This window comes from Leucoraja erinacea, chromosome 37 (assembly GCF_028641065.1).
Source record: "Leucoraja erinacea ecotype New England chromosome 37, Leri_hhj_1, whole genome shotgun sequence".
NCBI classification, from domain to species: Eukaryota; Metazoa; Chordata; class Chondrichthyes; order Rajiformes; family Rajidae; genus Leucoraja; species Leucoraja erinaceus.
In genome coordinates, this window is record NC_073413.1 from 11,064,951 (window position 1) to 11,088,352 (window position 23,402).

At 40.2% G+C, this 23,402-nt stretch overlaps 1 protein-coding gene across 5 annotated transcripts in view; it reads right to left on the minus strand.

Annotated features, from left to right (window-relative positions):
• Positions 1-23,402, minus strand: part of LOC129713966 (carnitine O-palmitoyltransferase 1, liver isoform-like) — a 63,161-nt gene that overhangs the window by 32,084 nt on the left and 7,675 nt on the right. For 2 of the 5 annotated variants that reach the window (XM_055663399.1, XM_055663394.1), the window contains exons 1-8: positions 15,193-15,346; positions 11,072-11,233; positions 10,381-10,520; positions 8,495-8,666; positions 7,028-7,129; positions 5,062-5,199; positions 3,100-3,177; positions 2,468-2,575 (exon numbers count right to left, since the gene is read on the minus strand). In XM_055663399.1, coding sequence (XP_055519374.1) covers positions 2,468-2,575; positions 3,100-3,177; positions 5,062-5,199; positions 7,028-7,129; positions 8,495-8,666; positions 10,381-10,520; positions 11,072-11,212 — 879 coding nt within the window. In that variant the 5' untranslated portion in view covers positions 11,213-11,233; positions 15,193-15,346. Of the gene's footprint in view, positions 1-2,467; positions 2,576-3,099; positions 3,178-5,061; positions 5,200-7,027; positions 7,130-8,494; positions 8,667-10,380; positions 10,521-11,071; positions 11,234-15,192; positions 15,347-21,419; positions 21,439-23,402 lie in introns of those variants that run through there. The other 3 variants (XM_055663395.1, XM_055663397.1, XM_055663398.1) reach the window with 2 other exon arrangements.

Genomic DNA, 23,402 nt, shown 5'->3' on the forward strand with positions numbered 1-23,402 from the left:
AAATGGAGACAGGAGGATCCTCTAAAGCGAAAGGAGTTATAAAAAAAAATGGGATAATTTTTAAAATAACTAATCTTTGCTTCAATTTCTGATCACTACAAGATTTGGCTAATTGGAAAAGTGCACAAGCATGGTTGCCAGAGGTGGGTAGGGCTTGAAAATGATGGTGACTCAGTCAGATAATCCATTTATATCATAGAACAGTACAGCACAGGATTGAGCCCTTCAGCCCACAATGTTTATGCCGAACATGACACCAAGTTAAACTGATTCCATCTGCTTGTACAGAATCCATATCCCTCTATTCCCCACACTTCCAAGTGTCTACTTCAAAGCCTCTTAAATGTCACTATCGTATCTGCCTCCACAATCACCCCTTGCATCGTGTTCAAGGTCCACACTACTCTACGTAAAAATAAAGAAATTTGACCCGCACATCTCCATTAAACTTTCCCACTCACCTTAAAGCTATGCCCTCTAGCATTGGACACTTCTACCCTGGGGGAAAAAGACGCTGACTGTTTACCCTAGCTAGACCTCTCATAATTCTATATACTTCTATCAAGTCTCCCAAAAACCTCTGACGTTCCAGAGGAAACAATCCAAGTCTATCCAACCAGCCCCAGTTGAAATTCTCTAATCCAGCCAGCATTCTGGTGAACCTCCTCTGCGCTCTTATCTGAAGCCACCACATCCTTCCTGCAATGAGGCGATCAGAACTACATGCAATACTACAAATGTGGCCAAGCCAGAGCCTTATAGAGCTGCATCATCCATTTATTAAATGTAGAATTTATATTACAAAAATGGATAACTTAATGTAACTGCTCTGTTTCAATATTCATCTTCTACATGACCACCCCACCCCCATATCCACCATACTCCTCTACCTGTGGCTTAGCTTCTGGCTGTGTCCAATTATTACTGGTACCAAAGGAAACATGCACCTTCTAGTTGGAAATGAAGAAGAGGAAATAGAAATTTAAAACAGGATTTTTGTCCTGGGAAATACAGGACCAAAAAGTAGATATTTGAAGTAAGATCATGAACCAGCCATCACCGTATTCAATGGCAGAAAAGTCTCAGGGACTAAAAAGCCTCCGCCTCCTTTTTCCTTTTTTTTTTAATTCAAGTACAGTCCTTGGATTGCTTTCTCTGAAATGCCGGTGGTTGCAAGGAGACCTAATGGAAGTATATGAAATTATGAGAGGCATAGATAGGGTAAAGACAGTCAGAAGCTGTTTTTCCAGGATGAAATAACTACATTTTAGAGGGCATAGTTTTAAAGTGAGAGTGGCAAAATGTAAAGGAAATATATGGGGCAACATTTGATTTTGATACACAGGGTGGTGAATGCCTGGAAAGGGCTGCCAGGGTTGGTGGTTGAGGCAGATACAATAGTGGCATTTTAAGAGGCTTTTGGATATGCAGGGTATGGCGGGATATGGTTTATGCGCAGGTAGATAATAGAAGGTCTTGGCATCACGTTTGACACAACATTGTGGGCCGAAGGGCCTGTTTGTGCGCTGTACTGCTCTATATTCCAAAGCACCTTTCCTAAAAAAGAACTGGCAGGCTGTCTTTTGCAAAGTTCCTGCTTTATATAACTGGTTTTGTGATGTAGGATGATGTGCAAGCAAGAGACACATTCACTGCCTTCAGACTTTCCCGGGGTACATGCCCTTGATTGGAATGCAAAGCATTTCTCCTTAAAAATCATATGCAAATGCAAATTCTAGTCCTGAACTGCTGTAACAGATTGTGCAAGGTTTGCTGAGTGAACCACTAGTGCTCCAAGTAGAGGCAGCAAGTCCGCCTCACTCTTCTCTCTGTAATTTAAAACCTCGTGAAAACCACCTACCCCAGCAAAAGCTGATCCAGTCCTCTAATATGCAATGGTGGCAGAAATATAGGACATTAGAGTTTATTCACTGCACAGTAACATTCTGTTACATCAAAGATATCACAACATGAAACTAATATTCTACGAAAGTTCAGTTGGTAAATGGTGTGTCTAACTGAACTACAAGTATCGACATGGGCATGATCTTGTCTCTTTAAAGTTCAAGCAAGGAGAGAACTGGGCTTACTTCTGATGTCCTTCATGCTCAAAGAGCTCAATAATACCCTCTGCATAGTTTTAAACATTAAGGAAGGTCACAGGCAAACTAGCATCAATGAAAGTTAAATCATAGCTGACACTATTGTTAGAGGAGGTAGGCAGAGATCAGCATGTTGCTTCCAGCTCCACCACTTGCACCTGCAATGTGACAGCTTGTCCTTTCAAATTATTTGTGCTAATTCACACCAATATTGACAGGTTTAGAGATGAGGACGGAATTTCATATTGCATTTTTCCAATACAAATGGGGAAGTCTAAAGGGAAAACCAACAGAGCAAGTCCCTTCTTACACCTCAGATAGCTTTGTAACCGCGAGAGCAGTCATGCAGAGGTTCAAAAACTTACCGGTTGGACCTGCTCACGAGCAAGTCTCCGTCTGTAAAGAAGCAGAGCATGGACTAGATTGCCAGCACGTGCAGCCTGACTGGTGGTTGGAGTCACATACAAGAAATCCTGAAGTTAGAAAGTAAAGCCATTATTCTCAGTTTAACAGAACACATAATAAAAATTCCACCCTATCCCAATAGCATAGGGATTGGAATGAATCTGAGCCACAGTACCTCAATGTTCCCAGGTTCAAAAGGGGGCAAGCAATAAGGGAGGAGAAAATAAATCAGTGACGCTTGCTTTTTCTGGCCACCATCCAGTGGTCTCTGCTCAAGATATGTTAATAGAGGGGGAGGGGGGGGGGTAGTAGATTAGCTTCAATTTAATTGCGTCCAAGTTTAACCTAGGGACACACACTGTGTGACAGCAAATCACTGAACATGGAGTACCATTGAAACATGCCCTCTGATTTAGTCAATACAGAGAAGGGCATATAAAAAATCGGGGAGACATAGGAAAACTTCTACTCTTACCATCATAATTAAGAACATTACGCACCAAATCATTTACAGCCATTTTCCTCTCCTCCGCATCCTATATCTCAGTGCTCTTGTCCCTCAAATTACACGATATTCATATGAAGTCCTTACCATGGCATAATAGTTGCTGTTGACCATGATTGGTTCTCGCCCTTGTAGATAGACATACTCCTCCCACCAGTCGCTCACCTGTAATACCAGGACAAAACCATCAAATAACCCCCAATCACAATGTTTTTTAGCTTTCACCAATTCAGAAAGTTTGCTACAAATTAATTAAAATTGGTTTGAAATTTCAAACTGGCGGGGCCATCATTCTACAGTGTCCTCAGTGGTCAAGTCAAGTCAAGTCACTTTTATTTCTATAGCACATTTAAAAAACAACTCTCGGTGGCCAAAATGCTTTACATTGGTGGAGGTACTAACGTTATACAACATTGGTCAACTACTCTGTGCATGAAAAACTGGCCAGCTCGTACAAGTGCAGATCTTTATCAGTGTGACCCCACTGAAGGATGTCATCAACGCATCATGCCCGTGTTTGGATCTGTAGAAAAATCTTCCTGTCAGTCCCACCAGTTCACTCCTCTAGCTTCAATTGCAAATATTTATCCCCTTGCAATGTGTTACTGTACGGGCTCCTATTTTCAGGAATTCTGCGATTTAAAGAGCTGTGTAGCCTTTCTATTCACATCATCTCCGATTCATTTGTCAGCAGGGGTAACTTTATTTTTTTACACAAAAGGGTGGTGCATATATGAAACGAGCTGCCGGAGGTAGTTGAGAAACATAGAAAAATAGGTGCAGGAGTAGGCCATTCGGCCCTTCAAGCCAGTATGATATGATTCAATATGATCAGGCTGATAATCTAAAATCAGTACCCCATATCCCTTGATTCCTTTAGCCTTAAGAGCTAAATCTAACTCTCTCTTGAAAACATCCAATGAATTGTCACCACTACCTACTGTGGCAGAGAATTCCACAACTCTCTGGGTGAAAAAATGTTTCTTCATCTCAAACCTAAATGGCCAACCCCTTATTCTTACCCTGGGGTTCTGGACTCGCCCAACATCGGGGACATTTTTCCTGCATCTAGCCAGTCCAATCCTTTAAGAAATCTTATATGTTTCTATAAGATCGCCTTTCATCCTTCTAACTTTCATCCTTCTAAATGTGGTCTCACCAGGGCCCTGTACAACGGCAGTAGGACCTCCTTGCTCCTAAACTCAAATCCTCTCACAATGAAGGCCAACATGCCATAAGCTTTCTTCATTGCCTGCTGCACCTGCATACTTACTTTCAGTGACTGATGGACAAGCACACTTGTTGTACCTCCTCTTTTTAACCTCACATTTATCCACATTATACTGCATCTGCCATGCATCTGCCCACTCACCCAACCTATCCAAGTCACCCTGCAGCCTCATAGCATTCACCTCGCAGTTCACACTGCCAGCCAGCTTTGTGTCATCAGGAATTAAATGATGTCACATTTAATTCCCTCGTCCAAATCGTTAATACATAATGTAAATAACAGAGGTCCCAGCACAGAGCCTTGAGGCACCTCACTCATCACTGCCTGCCATTTTGAAAAGGACCTACTCTTTGCTTCCTATCTGCCAACCAGTTCTCTATCCATGTCAATACCCTACCCCCCAATACCATGTGCTCTAATTTTGCACACAAATCTCTTGTGTGGGAGTCTGTCAAAGGGCTTTTGAAAGTCCAGATACACAGTCCAGAGGCAGGTACTCCTAACATTTAAGAGGCTATTGAACCGGTACATTGATAGGACAGGTTTAGATGGTTATGAGCGAAATGACTTTGAAAATCCCCAATACATATTTAGCTTATTCTATGATAATAAGTGGTTTTCCCTATTAAACAGGCAGAATCAATTAACATTCAATTCAAAGGCAAGGACTCCCAACCCAGGCATCTGTCAGGCAAGACAAATCAGTATTCATAGTTTACAAAGATGAGCACTGCAGAGCTTTAATCTCTATTTGGTACTAATGTAGACAAATATGCTATTAATATTTTTAGAGAGCATTCAGATGCATTTCAACTTACGTAGTTACTTGCCCACCACGATTTGAGTATAAGGTACCACTGTAGCCGAGGTGCCAGGTTCCTTTCAAAATCTTTAGCCAATGCCTTTGTCCGTCTGAAGTCCTCGTCATTCATCAGGGGCCTCACAGACTCCAGAAACTTGAAAGGAGCAGGGAGGAAATATTGGGGGAGAGGAAAGAAAAGAACAGATTCAAACACTCACCATAAGGTGGGCAAGAAATGTCAATATATATGTGGAATAAAAGTAATATCAAGTGGAGACTTCATGTTGTGAACATTTAATTACATTTTCAGAAAAAAGGGCTGAAAATAAAAAAAACGTTGATGATTGGGTTGAAATTAATGCTGGGATCATGCATTGTCTAACATGTGGAATCATTTTATAATCCCGCAATTTCACCTAGGTTTTTATCCTGGAAATTTGACAAGAATCCTGTTAAATTTGGAAATTGCTATCCAATGAGGAACGTGGATTTGATAGACCACAAACAGGCAAAAGCAACACAAATTAAATATCTGCTGCTCCTGAAGCTGCCTGCAAATTAACCACGCAGCCTGCAGCTGCACGACTCTGTTCTGTTCAGTGGCGAGCTCATTACTAAGTGACAAATGCAGTTAATAGTGGTCTGCAATAATGAATTCCAGCCTGCACATCTTAAAAGGGGAAGCATATTGTGGGTGTGGATCACTGCAGATTTGATTGAAATTTCCCCAGCAAATAAAGAGATGTCTCATGGAGACACAAGGATTAGCTGATGCTGCAATCTTGTGTAAAATACCAAGTGCGAGGATACCTCAGCAGGTCAGACAGTAATTGTGAAAGGGGTGAATAGGCAATGTTTCAGGTCCGGATCCTTCATCTTCAGACTCAATCCCTTGCTACGGTTCAGGTCGGAGAACTATAGCCTGAACAGCCACGGCAGTTTTGGTTCCGACTGATGTTCTCCCAATCTCCTCCTACCAATCTCCTCTGAAGAAGGGTTTCAGCCCGAAATGTTGCCCATTTCCTTCGCTCCATAGATGCTGCTGCACCTGCTGAGTTTCTCCAGCACTTTTGTCTCCATCCTCCTACTACTAGCAGCTTCAACAGCTATGAATGCCCTCCACCCCCTTCTTTTACGGTTACAGCACTCCTAAGGGCAATCTGCACGGACTGAAAGCAAACAGATTATAAAGAAACTTTAGGTAGACAAAAATGCTGGAGAAACTCAGCGGGTGAGGCAGCATCTATGAAGTGAAGGAAATAGACAACGTTTCGGGTCGAGACCCTTCTTCAGACTTTGGTCTGAAGAAACTCAGATAAAGAAACTTCAGTCAGCTTTAGCCCACCAGCAGATGAAACTCTTGATTTCGGCATAATCGAACAACAAAAAGAAATCAAAAAGTAACCAGCCTGAAAGTAGTCGATTAACTATTTAAATAGCACTTGTGAAAGATGGAGGAGAGAGTAGGGCATAGTCTTGCTGCTGAACGTGTTCTGCAGTCCATTATGTTTTAGCGGGTTCATTAACTGGAAATACTGAGCTCCAAAAGCGTCAGTTATGCTATCAAACAGGTATTGCACACTGAAAGCCAATATGATCTTCCAGGTCCATAAGCGTTGTCCTTCGCCTAAGTGGCCTTCAAGGCAGCTCCTTACTCAGCACTCCCATCGCTGTTTGCAAACTGAATGACACAGAATAAATGCTGGCTACAGATCCCACCATCCTTTACTCCCCTAAATAATCAGCTCTGGCCCAGTTCCGAGTTTCTGCCTTAGCTCTTATTATATCATTCCTTGATCTAAACATACAAACAATTACCAACATTTCATTTACTCCCCAGAGGACAGTGATAGTGTCTCAAGTTTAAATGATACAAGGATTTCACAATTGAATAGTCTGTGAGTGAATTCAAGTGCTTTGCTTTTGCCATAAGATTATAACTGCACTAAAATTCTGCTTGACCTTTAAAGTCTTCCACTTACCCTTCGTAAAGTGTCTTGTACAGGTGGAACAGGCAGGCGAGGGAGGGAGTTCTGGAAACTGTATAACATTGGTTTCCGACCTGAGAAGATCTTCACTAGTGTCTGAAAGAGAATCAGAAATCAAAAGTTACCTTTCATTTTTAATCCTTACTTGAGTGAAGGATTAATTCCTTGAGGTGTTTTTCCAATCAGCACTGGATTTAAATGAAGTTTAGGCTCTTTCCCATATATTAAATATTTATATCAGTTATTCACTTATTCATTCATATCTGAAGAAGAGTCTCGACCCGAAACATTACCCATTCCTATCCAGAGATGCTGCCTGACCCGCTGAGTTACTCCAACATTTAGTGTCTATCTTTGGTGTAAACCAGCATCTGCAGTTCCTTCCGACATATTAAATAAATCAGACTGCAATCTTCTATCTGTGTTCACTTATCTTCACACAACGTCTGCATAGTGATTGAGGACAGCAAGTCTGGAAGATTAATTCTCCCCATGGCCCGATACTATGGAAATACTCCAAAATTCTAGGCTTAGCCTCAGATGAACTATACGGCATCAGGTAGTGAGTCAAGTGGGGACTTCCTAATTTCCCCTAGTTAATGCAAGAGTGCTGAATCAAACCCCGCAAGTGTAACATGAGCATCTACATTAGAACAATCCAGTCCAGCACGCTCGGGCAATTCAGTTACATTGATATTTGCATCCGTGTCTCATTAGACTCTTCCATTTGAGTTTAATGTGGCGAAGAAAATGACTCAGGCTGCCTAACAATTGTCTAAATTCCACTGGGCAAGATGTTGAGAAATTAAAATGCATAGTCAAAGATCCCAAGATTAAATGACGCTCCAGCTAATTTGGCTGGTTTCAGTCATAGTGGTGCAAGGGTATTTCAATTGGAAATAATACCTTTGATTAGGAAAGTAGTAAGTCAGTTAATATGCCTGTGAAACAGATACTTCTTGGTGCACATTTGTAGGAGACATGAGCACAGAATTAGTTCCAAATTTGGATATCTTGGTGAATAATCCTACTCAATGCTTGCACGTATCAAGAATTAGGGTGGCACAGCTGGTAGAGGAGCTGCCCCAGTGTCAGAGACTTGGTTTCGATCCTGAGCGTGGGTGCTGTCTGTGGGGAGTTTGCATATTCTCCCTATAACCACGTGTGTTTCTTCTGGGTGCTCCGGTTTCCTCACAAAGATGTTGGGGGTTGTAGGTAATTGCCCATAATGTGTTTAGGGAGTGATGTGAAGGTGGAAGAACATAGTACTGGTATGAAAGTGTGATCGATAGTTGGCATGGACTTGGTGGGCCGAAGAGACTGTAAATATAAGTAAAAATATCAGTTGCTATATCTCCAGAAAAGAGTCAGAATCTTTACAAGCTTGTGGTTTGGGAGAAATATGGGCAGAATGTATTTTTTTCTCTTGAGATATTGATTAGTTGAGGCTTCAGCACTTACAAACCAGACTTTGGTGGTACTGGACACCTTGCCATGTTCTTCAAACATCCAGCCATGGTAGGAGAGAAGAGTTTTGAGGATCTGCCGCATAACAAAAATCAGTGCAAGCCATAATCCTGTTGCAAAGAGCATAGCGCTCACCATGCTTTGACCATGATGTGACATATATCGTCTACAAAAGATAAACAAAAGTATTATATGTTAAAGAGCAATTGTACAAATAAAGAATTTGTAGTCATCCTAAAATATTTCAGTGCTAATATAAAGATCACAAGTAAAATGACAGACTGAATACAACAGCTGGTACAAATATTTCAACTATCCACAAGGCAGCAGTCAGTAGGGCAGCTTTCACACAGCTCCAGTGACCTGCGTTCAATGCGAACCTCTGGTGCATTCTCCCCGTAACCTGCACATTCCCCCCAGGTTCTCTGGTTTCCTTTCCTCTCAGATCCCAAAGTCATGCATGTTAGTAGTTTAATTCGTCTTTGTAAATTGCACCTGGTGTGTGATTGGGAGCAAACATAAAATTAAAAGCAGGAGAATACTATTCACAGCAGGAACAAAGGTAGACCCGGTATGGGAGGTACCACCGTGAGAGAGGGGGATGGGGAGAACAAAGGGGGGCCTGGCACGGGGGAACTTTGTAACTTTGTAAGACTATTTGCATACCTTGGGTATGCAAGCAAAGAATTTCATTGCGACTTATAACAGGTGACAATAAGGTATAATGTATTCATTCATTCATTAATTAATTCATTCATTCAGTCATCATTCATTCATTCATACATTCATTCATTCATACATTCATTCATTCATTCATACATTCATTTCATTCATTCATTCATCATTCATTCATTCATCATTCATTCATTCATATCTACTCTATCATCCAATGGATCGGAGATGTGAAGTATCCCTAAGTTGCTCGATTCTCTTAACATAAAAATCTACTGATCTCCATCTTAAATATGTTCACCTAACAATTCACCACAGTTCTCTTGGATGGAGAATTTCAAGGATACAAACCCTCTGGATGAAGAAGCTTCTTCTCAACTCACATGACCCCTTGTTTTAAATTTATGATTCTATTAGATTCCATATCTTCCCAGACAAACCCCCATAAGGAATCATATGTTTCAATGAGATCCCCTTTCAATCTTGTCTGGAGAATAATACTCTCCAAGTACAATTCCTACCTCACCTCATAAACATATCTGTACTTCTGTTACAAATGTAGAAACAAAGAACCGGAGATACCCATTAATATACAAAAGTGTAAAAAGATTTTGTGCCTTGTTCTGAGAAGACTGGCATTAAATATTTGTTTAATTTTACTGCCACATTCTTAATCTCTAGTATAATTACTCCCGTCTCATTCTGTAAGAACTCTTTCATTTGCTAAAAGTCTCCTTTACACACACGCATGAAGTTTTATCTTCCATGTTTTCCCCATCCTCACTCGAGTAACCTTCAGTTTTATTTTTCCTTGGTATATTTATTAGTATCTTGGCCTTCTTGTCAAATTCTGAAAGTTTCCAATAGTCCGGCTTTCACTTTTTTTTGCCACATTAAAAGCCCATTCCTTTAATTCTTTGACTTTAGAGATTCAATACTATCTATAAGATTTTTTAGCCATAGATGCATTCTTTTTGGGATACTATACCAGAGAAGGATAGACACATGTTGTAAACTGTATATCAATTCTGCAAACATTAAATATTGGTTCTTCATTGTCATATCTTTTAAAGTTACATAGCCAATTTGTTTAGGTTGTCTTTCACTTAAAAAAAAAGATAATTAGCATCTAAAAGTCAGTCTGTACCAATGAAGTATCAGTGTGACTATGAGGTACACTGACGTGCCAGTTATTGATATTCACTCACCTTAGAGGAATATGTTCTCGAAGCATGGCTATCAGGCCCATGGAGGGATCAACTCTTGTGTACATTGTACCTACTACCGTCAGCACTACAAAAATCCAGCTGGATGGGCTAGCTGGATAAACACCGGTCATAAAATTGTTCTGAAAAGAGGCAAAGGAAACACATTGATTAAACAAAAATAATACAGGAAAGGAGCCAATATGTTGCATTGCATAATACACTTTGCAGTGGGAAAACAATAGCTCAATCCAAAATCTTCCAGCAGTACATCAAATATTAAATGATCTGCATTCTTCAGACCTTTTCTTTTAAGTAATATAGTTATAGAAAAATGACAACCACACAACCCCTTACAATATAATAGCTGAGGAGATTTTCCAGCCTTTTTCAAATTAGCTTGTATATTTCTTCTTTGGCACTATCACCCAAAAAGTGAGGCTTTTATCATTAACTAGAAGGTGAGGGTTTTTCAGGGCTTGCTCCTTCCAGAGGCTCGTAGTTAGTGGAGGCCACATCGGCCAAATATTTTTGGTTGTTGTAACCTAAAGGCCTGACATTGAAAACCCTTCAGTACATTTGACCATCTGTCATGGCATCTAATTGTAATTTGATCTAGAGTAACAATTTTAAAATAATTTTCCAAAATGTATTAGTCTCTGGGTTGATCAGATTCGGATTGCAAAGCCCTCACCTTGATTCTGTTACATTTCTTCTTCCAGGACCTGATGCCCGATAGGTAGATTTCTTTCAATGCATGACGACTGAGTTGTAGGTCAATGCCCTCTGGCGTGACAGTGAACTGAAAGGCAACGGCCTGATGTGCTTCTGCCATGTTCTCACGTTATGCAACTACCTTTAAAACAAGATTAAGGTCATCCATTAGAAGCAATCATGGCAGCCATCTCCTGCTGATCCAATTTCTTCCTTCTGTCTCATTTGAAACATTTTTTTTTGAGAAAATCATATTTTTTCCCCATATGCACAAAAATAAAAAACTGCACATTCAAATGCATATTTTTACTCCTATTCCCCAGAAGGCTGTTTGGCATACCGGATCCATGCCTGTCCCCAGAGTGATCCAATCCCGTCTGACTCATCTTATTGACTGCTCCTCCCTAGGTTACAACAAGGTTCCATTCCCGAGAACTATTTGTAACCTGTACAATTCACAAGTTGGAAATACGGCTGTCCAGCAGTATGTTTAAAAACAAACATAGCCCTCCGAGAGCAATGTGTGGTTAAACCAGGCATTTAAGATGTTGCCACAAACCAAGTTCCCACATGGCAGAAGATGCTTGCATAGCCCACAGCACATTTGTATAAGTGCTGTGTACAAGTGCTGTATACAAGTCAGGCATTTTTAATTTGTGGAGGATACATATGCTGCAACTCTCCCATTTTACCTCGCAAATGGCCATTAACTCCTTTTTGATTCTTCTTCGCTGCCTACCTATAGACTGTACCCAATTAACCTATCAGCAGTACTTAGAACTTAAAGGAAGCCAGAACACTCCATTGGTGACACTCAGACTATCTTTGATTGGACTTTACTGGCTTTATTTTGCACTAAACGTTATTCCCTTCAGGTAACTATACACTGTAATCGGCTCTATTGTAATCACGTATTGTCTTTCCGCTGATTGGTTAGCATGCAACAAAAGCTTTTCACTATACTTCGGTACTTACTTACTTACTGCCTAATATGCCTTCTGGCATGTAGGGCAGCAACAAAGGTCCTCCACTCCTGTCTGTTCTGGGCTAGCTTCGGTACACGTGACAATAAACTAAACTGAAACTCTCAATCATGGAGAGAACACAAAGGCAGCACCACAGATTAGAATTAAACCCGAGTCTCTGGACTGTGAGGCAGCGACATTAACTGTTAAAGATCAGTTACAGTTAAAGAAGTGGTAGATGGAGGTTTCTGGATCGTATCTCCAGTTGCTCTGCGGCCTAACATGATGGTAGTTGCATTTATGAGGCGTTTAGATAGGCTCGTGAATATGCAGGGATTGGGGGGATAGAAATCACATGCAAGCAGAGATTAGTTTAAATGAGCATATTCGGCAGACGTTGCGGGCTGAAGGGCCTGGTGCCATGTATACTGTTCTATGTATTCCCCAAAATATATTATGAAAGGCATAGACAGGGATAATAGTCAACATTTTCTTCTCCCATGGAAGGGCTTTCAAAAAGAAGAGGGTAGAAGCTTAAGGTGAGAGGAAAGAGGACCGGAGGGGCGATTTTTTCCCTCCCCACAAAGAGTGGTTGATTTCTGGAATCCACCGTCAGAGGTGATGGAGTTACATACAATTACTATCATGAGAGGCATTTAGATATCAGTTTTTTATCAGTCTATTTATTGTCACGTGTACCTAGGTACAGTGAAAAGCTTTTGTTGTGTGTTAACCAGTCAGCGGAAAGACAATACGTGATTACAATCGAATAATTTAGTGTGTAGATACACGATAAAGATACATGATCAAGCATTTGCAACAGCAAGACATAATATGGGCAAATGGGATTAGCATTGATGGGCAATAAGGTTGGCATGGATGTAGATGTTTTAAGGGCCCTTTTCCATGCTGACAGGGAGACCAGGTCAAATAGTTCTGCGAGATATTTTTGCTGTCAGCTTATTTTTCAAAATGCTTGGCTAAATAAAACCAGCATAGCAATGATTTAGCAAAAAAATTATAGGAGCAGATAGCTCCTCCAATCATGAAATATTAATTACTATCCATAATAATCGATGCAGATCTTGGCTGCTCAGAATTTTTTTTAATGGTCTAACTTTCATGCAGGCAACAAATTTATCCTCAAAGATCATGCCATCAAACACAATTTGTGGCATTAAGCAGCAATGTCCAGCATATTCAGATATGAATATGATCTGCATTTATACAATCTGACATACTGTATACCACAACAACATCATTTGGAGGAACATCAGCACATTTTCCCCATTACTGAGGCTGCTGGATACTTGCACAATCAATCTCTGCCCCACCCTCAGCCAAACCACTAAGTGAATATTCTTGGACACAAGGAACTACAGATGCCGGTTTACAAAAAAAAACACCAAGTGCTGGAGTAGCTCTGTGGGTCAGGCAGCATCTCAACCCAAATCATCACCTATCCATGTTCTCCAGAGATGCCGCCTGACCCACTGAGTTGCCCCAGCACTTTGTGTCTTTTTAAGTGAACATACTTAATGAGCGAGCTAAGAAAGAACAAGTGGATGCGAATTCACAATCCGCCTCAATTTTACCCACCCATTATTTTGAAGTGTTTTATGCTCAGCTATCCCAGTCAAGAATAAGCCACTTGAGCCTGGAATCTACATGTTTATGGCACAGCATACAAATTTAAATTATCCAATAGCTGACTCATAACTGTCATAGTGTAACCAAACTTGGTTACCATCAGTTTCTCTGTACAATTGTACTCTCAAGTACTTTCACTCCCCTGCTCAATATTGTCATTTATATAAGAGTAAGACAATATGACAATAGACATCTCAAGAGGCAAGTTCCAAGAGTATTCCATGATCATATGCACTGAGAATGGAACAATGCAACTCTGACCATGGAAGGAGGAAATGATGCAGCAGAAGGGAAAACAATGTGAAATCAAGGAACTTCAGCATCAATGTAGGTGAAACTGAGTTTCTCCAGCTTTCTTGTGTCACCAATAATAAAGGTTGATTGTTTCAGGTAGAGACCCTTCTTGACCTGAAAAATCACCCATTCCTTCTGACCAAAGATGCTGCCTGTCCCGCTGAGTTACTCCAGCATTTTGTGCCTACCTTTATTATTGGTGATACTGTTTCATCTGCATTGATGCTGAAGTTATTTGATTCCTTCCGCCAGCTACATGAATAATTTACAAACATCTAGTCTATTGCCAAGTGTAAAAATATATTTCAATATCTACTTCATTTTTCTACCAATAAACAGATGAGTCACACCTATACATTTCAAATCTATTTGTTACAACATGATAATGGAACAAAGGCAGGAGTTAGAATCTCACATACTCAAAGTGAGTAGCCCTTTTACAACGGGTGGGTCATATCAATTAAATGTTATGTAAATAGCAGATTACATAATTTTTCTGAATTACCCTCATGCTGCCTAAACTCTTTCTGGGAAGGACAGCTTCTGACTTGGTTATGACACCTTCTGCAGTTTGTTTAACTCAACTTTGTCTGACAATCATAATGGTGCAGGAACAAAAATAGCCTGTGGCTTCTGAAGCCAAAAGACCACTATCATTAAACAAAAAACACAATTAAACTTCCTTGGAATACCACAAATAACAAGCTGCTGGAAGTTTAAAGCATTCAGGGATAGAACACAAAGTGCTGGAGTAACTCAGCTGATCAGGCAGTATCTCTGGAGGACGTGGATAGGTGACGTTTCAGGTCAGGACCTTTCTTCAGACATGGTTACTCCAGTACTCTGTGTTTTACACAAGATTCCATCATCTGTAGTTCCTTGTGTCTAAGGCATTCAGGGAGCTTGGTCAATAGATGCTGCTGCACCCGCTGAGTTTCTCCAGCAATTTAGCTTCCAGCATCTGCAGTTCCTTCTTGAACACTTGGTCAATAAGCAATTGGTTTTACTGATCAATGGTCAACAGCAATACCAAATTATATCTTCCACATAACTTTGATAATTTATTCAAAGTGTAGGATAGTCCTGTAGGAAGCAGTCAATAAAAAAAAAGAAATCTTATCAGTCCATTTCAATCAAGCTCCTGCAGTTTAAATCAGTACACCCGGTTTCTAAGAAAAATAATGTATTGTACCTGTAAACTCCAACTGCTGTTCAGAATTTAGCAGCCAATGTGTATGGCAAACTGATTCTAAAAGTTACACTTCACCTGACATTTACAATCTTGCATTTCCAGCGTGAACAGATCGAGCTACTCGCCAAAAGGCTGAGTCAATGCAGCCGGAGGAGGAAGTTGGACTACGCTGATAATGCATGTGACTGAGAAAAGTGGGTGAGAGGTTACAGCACGAAAAAAACTCTTTATGGGAGGAGAAGTTTAAAATTAACCACACAGATAATGTGGAATTATTACTACGGCATGGCTATGTGCACGATTAGGAAACATCAAAAAACCTGCCAGGAATTTTTCCAAAAATCAAATAATAAACCGTCTGCAGAATATGACAGATAAAATTACTGCTAATAAAAATGCTGTATTAAATTCCTAATACAGTACAGACCCGCACTTAAGAGTAGAGATCACTATGGAATGCCATGTAGGCACAAAGCAGCAACCATTTTGTGTGCAGTATGATTCAACAATGAAATAGCAAAATGAGTTAATTAACTTTGCACGGGGAATGTTTTTAAAAATAAATACCTATAGTAGGTCGGACTAGGAGAACTCTGCTCTTTAAAATTAAAATATTTAGTCAACCTTAGTCAACTGCACCAGAAGGCTTCCTCTTCAATGTAGCACTTTCTCAATAGTTGTGCAGGAACAATGTGGAATGTTTGTTTAAATCCAAAAGTGAAGCTTGCACACACGATTCTTACACAAAAACAATTCATTATGAATAATAAATATATGAAGCTTAACTAAATTTTAGATTTTCCCTTTATCCTTTCCATTTTCAGCTTTTGCCTTTCACTGGTATTTTGAACTTAAATATTCATAAGCATTGTAATATATAATAAGTACATAAAATAAGCACTGTAGTGCAATTTTCCAAAATTTAAATTAGGTAAAACCAAACCCTGTTAAGCAACACAGCCAGCCACCAGCATTGTTTGGCTAAACTCTCTTCTCCATTTCAAAATAGTAGTGCAAAGTTTGTGATCATATTTATCTGCATCTTTAAACAAAAAGTAGATGTTACTGTACTCTATATTGTATGATTCAATAACACATTCACTAATGCACAAATCCATTCTCAGGATCACCAATGTCACAAATTAACAATTAAATTATTTTACACTCATTTAATTTTCTCTGCACATCCCAATAGTTGACATTGCTCACATCCTTCTGCAGCTAATAAGAAAGGTTTTCCCACCTATAGACGAGTTGGTAACACTCTTCCCATCAAGAAAGTTAGCCGTACAAAAATCTAAGATGACATTTCAATGCATTAGGAAGTGTTACACTGCCAAAGGTGCCTTTCATTTCCCAGATGAACATCAAACCAAGGTCCTTTGACAGGTGGTGTTTTAGGTCATAACCCTTCTTCAGATGTTGAACAGTCTGAATAAGGGTCCCAACCCGAAACGTCACCGATCCATGTTCTCCAGGGATGCTGCCTGAGCCGCTGAATTTGGTTATTTCTTTGGTAAACCAGCATCTGCAGTTCCTTGTTTCTACATTCAAAACCATGGCCCTTTCTGGTCTTTCGAGCAGTTGCAAGAGATTCCATAGGATTATTCAGAAGAGAAAGGGAACTATCCCGTGTCCCACCCAGACTACAAAGTCTTCATATCAGTGCTGTTTGTGGGATATAACCACACAAATTGGCTGATGAATTTCTTACATTACAACAGTGATCACATTACAAAAAGTACTGTCAACTGCAAAACGCTTTGGACCATCACAAAAGTATCTAAATGAACAGGAGTGCTGGAGAAACTCAGCGGGTGAGGCAGCAATTATGGAGTGAAGGAAATAGGCAACGTTTCAGGCCAAAACCCTCCTTCAGACTGATGTAGGGTTGGGGGGAGGAGAAGGAAGGAAGAGGAGCTAGAGGGAGAGCTGAGAAGGGGAGGAGACAGTAAGGACTACCTGGAATTTGAGAAGTAAATGTTCATACCGCTGGGGTACAAACTGCCCAAGTGAAATATGAGGTGCTACTCCTCCAATTTCCGGTGGCCCTCACTCTGACCATGGAGGAGGCCATCCAAATTTAGCAGCCAATGCGTACGGCAAACCGATTCTAAAAGTTACACTTCACCTGGCATTTACAATCTTGCATTTCCAGATCGAGCTACTCGCCAAAAGGCTGAGTCAATGCAGCCGGAGGAGGAAGTTGGGCTACGCTGATAATGCATGTGACTGAGAAAAGTGGGTGAGAGGAAACATCTAAATAGGGAACCTGAATGGAAACCTCTGGAGACTCTGCGCCCCACCCAAGGTTTCCGTGCGGTTCCAGGAGGTTGCAGGTGGTTGCCGGAGGTTGCAGGTAGTGGAAGCAGGTAGGGAGACTGACAAAAACCTCCGAGAAACGCACGGAAACCTTGGGTGGGGCGCAAAGTCTCCAAAGGTTTCAGTTCAGGTTTCCTAAGTGGGACATAGGCATTACTCCAGCATTTTGTGTTAATCTTTAACATATGCCTTTAACCTGATTTTGCAGCAAAGTTAGAATAGAATGTTATTAATTTCAATTCTGAATTCTGTTAAGTGCCACACTATAGTGACAGCAGAATGAGGTATGAGGAGAATTGGTACGTAGTGGCAACAACCGGTCCTGATAGTGCTGACAGTGAAGTATACCATGCATGAGGGGAAGGCCTGAGATCTGACTGCTGTGCTACCCATGCACAAACAATCCAATTACATTCACAACTAAGGTTCACACACACAACAGTTGGTGTCTGAGTGAGGCAACATTTTCACAGGAAAAGGATGGATTTCAGTATCTTGGAGATTTAGCATTGATTCCAAACTCTCAATGCGATGAACCTTGACCAGTTAATGCAATTCCTTTCCTCCTAAAGAAACAGAATTTAATGCCACGCGCTTAGACTTTGTCCTCTTGAAGATTGCCATGAAATTTCAAGCTCCAAACAAGGAATCCAAGCAACAAGGTCATTGGGTTTGTGCAGTGAATTTGTAACATGATCAGCATGTGGTGGGTTGGAGCTATAGGCCTGTGATACAATTTACAAAATCTCTTTGGGCCAAAGTATTTTTTAAATACAAAGCTATCACAAGACAAAACCAAATGATGGATTATTTTCCCCATCCAGTTTCACACTGCCCCGTCAATGATAGATTTAAGTAGGAACCTTCATTTATTTTAAGAGTTGGAATGGGCTTCAATCAATGCAAAAAACATGATAAGTAAACGGTCAAGTATACACTTAAATAGATTCTTAAGAGGGCTAGTTGCTTAAAGTGCAATTCTTGTCGTAAGCAGAGGATGGAGAATTGGAATGTAGGGCAAGACTCAAATTAAATCTGTTTAATCTCAAGCAATACAAAGTTCTGGATGAACAGCAGTTCAGTCTGTATCTGTGGAGGGAATGGTCAGGCGACATTGTGGGTTTGGAATTTTTTGCAGACGGATGGTGGGGGGGAGGGCGGAGAAAGCTGGTAAAGCGGTGGGAGCAGGACAAAGACTGGCAAGTGATAGGTGTAAACAGATGAGGGGGGTTAATATTGAGGGAGGGATATTGTCCGGGAACATTACCATCTGGTTTGGGAATTGCTCTGCCAAGGACAAGAAGGCTCTGCAGAGAGTAGTGCGTTCGGCCGAACGCACAATGGGAACTTCACTTGCCCCCTTGCAGGAACTATACATCAGGAGGTGCAACTCCAGAGCCAACAATATCATGAGAGACCCCTTCCACCCCTGCAACGGACTGTTCCAGCTGCTACGGTCAGGCAAACGCCTCCGTTGCCATGCGGTGAGAACGGAGAGGTTGAGAAGGAGTTTCTTCCCAGAGGCCATTCGGACTGTAAATGCCTATCTCACCAGGGGACTAACTCTACTGAACGTTTTTCCTTCCATTATTTATTATGTAAAAGAATATGTGTGTTATGATTGTGTTTATAGTTTGTTTGGTTGTTTGTCTTTTGCACAAAAGTCTGCGAGCATTGCCATTTTAATTTCACTGCACATCTTGTATGTGTATGTGACAAATAAACTTGACTTGACCTAATAGGCAAATGGATATAAGAAGTGACAAAGGCTAGAGGTAAAGAGGAAACAAAGAGTGACACAAGGAACTGCTTATGCTGGAATCTTGAGTACAACAAAGTGATGTTGGAACTTAGTGGGCCTAGCAACATCTGTGGAGGAAATGGATAGAGGATATCTCGGGCCTTGGACCACTCTTGAGACCGAAGATTGGATACAAAAAGGAGTGGAAAGAAATGTAAAGCCAGAGGGAGGGATATAGGTAGAAGGGGACAGGTGAAAGAGGGAGGATAAATGGGAAAAGAATGACTCAAGGATGGGAGATGAGTGTATGAAAGCAGGGAAAGGAGCAGGGTGACTGGGAGGGTGGGAGAAATGGGAATGCATCGAAGGGGGGTGGGGGGGGAGAAGAGCTCACATTTATTTTTGTAAACTTAAAACTATTTAATTTATTGGATCAATTGGTTTCATTGCCATTTACCATTGACCTACACAGAAGAGTTAGAGATTTAGAACAAAACGTGAGAAAATGTAACTGGTATTTTAACACAAAGAACAAAGTTAACATTATGTGCAAGAAGGAACTGCAGATGCTGGTTAAAACCAAAGATAGACACAAAAAGCAGGAGTAACTCAGCGGGACAGGCAGCATCTCTGGAGGGAAGGAATGGGTGACGTTTCGGGTCGAGGCCCTTCTTCAGACATCAGACTGTATAAAGTTAACATTATACATGTTCATCCACGATTAGAATTGTAATTTTGATGTCATGTCAATAATAATTAGTAATATTGGCACAACTTTCAAGATCAGATTGTTGCCATAAATTTCCAAAAGATGAAAATCAGACAGGTACAAGCTGATTCACCCGTTAACAAGTATTTGTTTTAAAAGCTAATAAAGATGCCATTAAACCTACTATGATGAGAAAGTAAAACTCATTCATATCACTTTACAAGTAACTGCATCAATGCAGAGCATGTCACTCTACACACAATTTTCCAAATAATTATTTTTTTCTGTCCAATTGACCTCAGAAGGCTCTCAACATTGCCAAATGGTTCCAAAGATAGTGAGTTTTCCATCCTAATCTTATATTTTTCTATTTTTCAAGTGTTAACTAGAAACTCCTTTAAAGCAATGCGACCTTGAGGTGCATCACAGCTGAACCCTGTTATACTAATCCAATATTGGCATTCATAAGAAGGGTCTCGACCCGAAACATCATCCATTCCTTCTCTCCAGAGATGCTGCCTGTCCCGCTGAGTTACACCAGCATTTTGTGTCTACCTTTGACATTCATACATTTCTTTTTAAGCAAAAATGACAATTATGGCTGATTGTAACTTTTCTACCACTAGTCCTGGATAAATCAACTATGATTGTGCTGGTCGGAAAATTAAGACACAACATCCTTTTAGCTTCACGCACAGTGTCTGTTTGCTCTGTTTGTTCTGTCCCAATGGTAGAGAGTTCTGTGGTATATTCCAATTGTTCTTTTCTTTGTTCTTAAAACAATTTTTCATGCACAACAATCTCTATTAACTGTTATCTCTAACATGGTTAAGAACCAACTCAATTTGGCCTTGGGTATCTCTGGCGTAAATACAAAAAATATGGAGGTTATGCTTCAGTTAAGAGAGGCATTGGTGAGATGGAGGTTACAGCAGGTAGACAGGACTGTGCAGATGAGGTTATAATCAGATCCTATACAATGGCACAGCAGGTTTGAGGGGTGGAGGAATCTATAGTTCCTAATTTATGTTTTCTTCTGTAGGAATTCAACGTTATGTTTTGATCAAATCACTTTGGATGGATTACTAACTACTAGCTAATAATTTATCAGACAGTCATTGCAAGTTGCACGTTTACTTGACCTTATAGATACTGACCATGATAGAAAGTATTTCATAATGACCTTTCCTTTAATAAATAACACTTGAAATTCTTTGGTCTATTGCACTGCAGGTCAACAAATTAAAAAGACATTACTTTGAGGTGGCATCATGCACTTACCCTTCAACATTCCACGTATTCAAAAGATTAGCAAAGGCTTAAATCTGCAATCATGTTCAGTTACATGCATATCTTGCCAGTTAGGCTGAATAACAAACATAGCTCTGTGATAATGATTGTCGCGAGCGAGTCTTATATCCCCAATTTCCTCCATATATGCCAAAATGCTTTTACCTGTGCAACTGGTCCTCCTGTAACCTGAACATTGCTGTTGTTTGGTGTGGCCTACATAGTGAAATTCCTATTCTAACTTCATCAATCACACACACTCTGACATACAAGTTCTCCCCAGTATACGGCAGTGCTACGAACCAAAGAGCTGTCCTTAACCTGAACTGGTCACGTTGGAAATGCGTCCACAAATCGAGTTCCCACACGCAGATGATGCCTGCAGCCCCGCAGCAGCTGGCAAATCCATCCCATTGGTCTCCCAAACGTTTGCTTGTACGTTCGAACTGTACACAAGTCAGGCGCTCATAAGATGGGGAGGACCTTGACACTGCTGCAGGAATTAGTGCGAAGCAACTACAAACAGGACTTTCTCCTTAAGATCTGTGCATGGCATGTTTGCATGGCTGCTCCTTAATGTTTAACTTATATATTGGTGTTTCAATCTCAAGAGCATAGAACATTCAAAATTAAATATGTACTTGAGAGAGAAATAAATATTTTAAAATGAGAGACTTGGAAATAGTATGGGAAGAGACTTGCGTGGAGCATAAATAACTCCACAGACTAGTTGGGTCAAATGACCTGTTGCAGTTCTGCATTTTCTATGCAACCTCTTATGAATGACCATGGCTGTCTGTGTTGGCAGGGGGATTGACCAAAAGGATAATAATTCATGGCACAATACTATTGCAATAGTTTCAGAATACAAGATGGCCATAAATAAGATAACTATATTTTATTCTTCACTGCACTCCAATCCACAAGATCATTTTTTTTGTTCCACTCAATTTCAAGCTTATGTGTGAAATAACAATGTCATAAGTAACTGGTACATTCAGGAATTATTTGGGAGGGTGGTGGGGGAGGGAACCTGAAATACCAGTTGTTCTACAGACATGCTTTCAATGCATGCCATAGTAACAGGAACAACCCAATATCACAAGCATCGTGTTACTTTCATCATTCTAATACCTTTCAAAAGACTGCAAAAGTCTACTGAAATTATTTCCTCCCAAAAGCAGACCATTCATTTTAAGCAACGTATTCCACAGTGAATCCTTCAGATCTCATTGACAAATTAAAAATTACTGGCACGATATATTTAATTTAACCAATAATCACCAATAATAAATGTATTGCCCTTGAATCAAGTGACTTACTGAGCCATTTCAATGGGTAGTTAAATCATCCACATAGCTGCGGGTCTCGTGCATAGAACTGACCAAGCAATGATGGCAGATTTCCTTCCTTACAGGGTATTAGCAAACTGTTTATTTTAAGTGAAAATCCAATAGTTTTATGGTCACTATTACTGACACCACCGTTTTAAATTCCAAATTTATTTAGTAAATTTCACCAGCTGCCCTGCTAGGATTTAACCTTTACATCTGGATTAGAAGTTTGGATACTCGTTGAACAGCATAACTTTTTTGTTGTACCTCAAAGCCTTTAGGAATGGGTTTTCAATTACTTGGATTGTACAAATGACAGCTAGCAGCTGTGAAAAGCCAAAAGAACAAGAGTCCATTGTTGTATATACTAATGAGTAAAAGACTACTTATTGAAAGAAAAAAAAACATATTCACAACAAAAGATACATTAAAAAGAGAATGAACGAGAAAGAAAATTAAATTTCTGGGAAATTATTTCCATTTCAGCCCATGTAGAGAAATCAAATCATCGACATGCATCTCATTTGAAACATTCCTCAAATACACACTTGCTGGATTTTAACTATTTCAGTTAATATCAACGAGCAAAAATGCTCCAATGCTGCTTTCAATCCACAACCAATTTAGCCACAAATCCATTTGCTGTCCATCACCAAGGTGCTTATTTACATTTCTGATATGTTTCCTACTTCTGCCCATCTTACAGTAACCAGTACTCAAATTTTAATCAGTTTGAAGAAGGGTCCCGAAACAAAACGTCACCCATTCCTTCTCCCCAGAGATGCTGCCTGCGTTACCCCAGCATTTTGTGTCT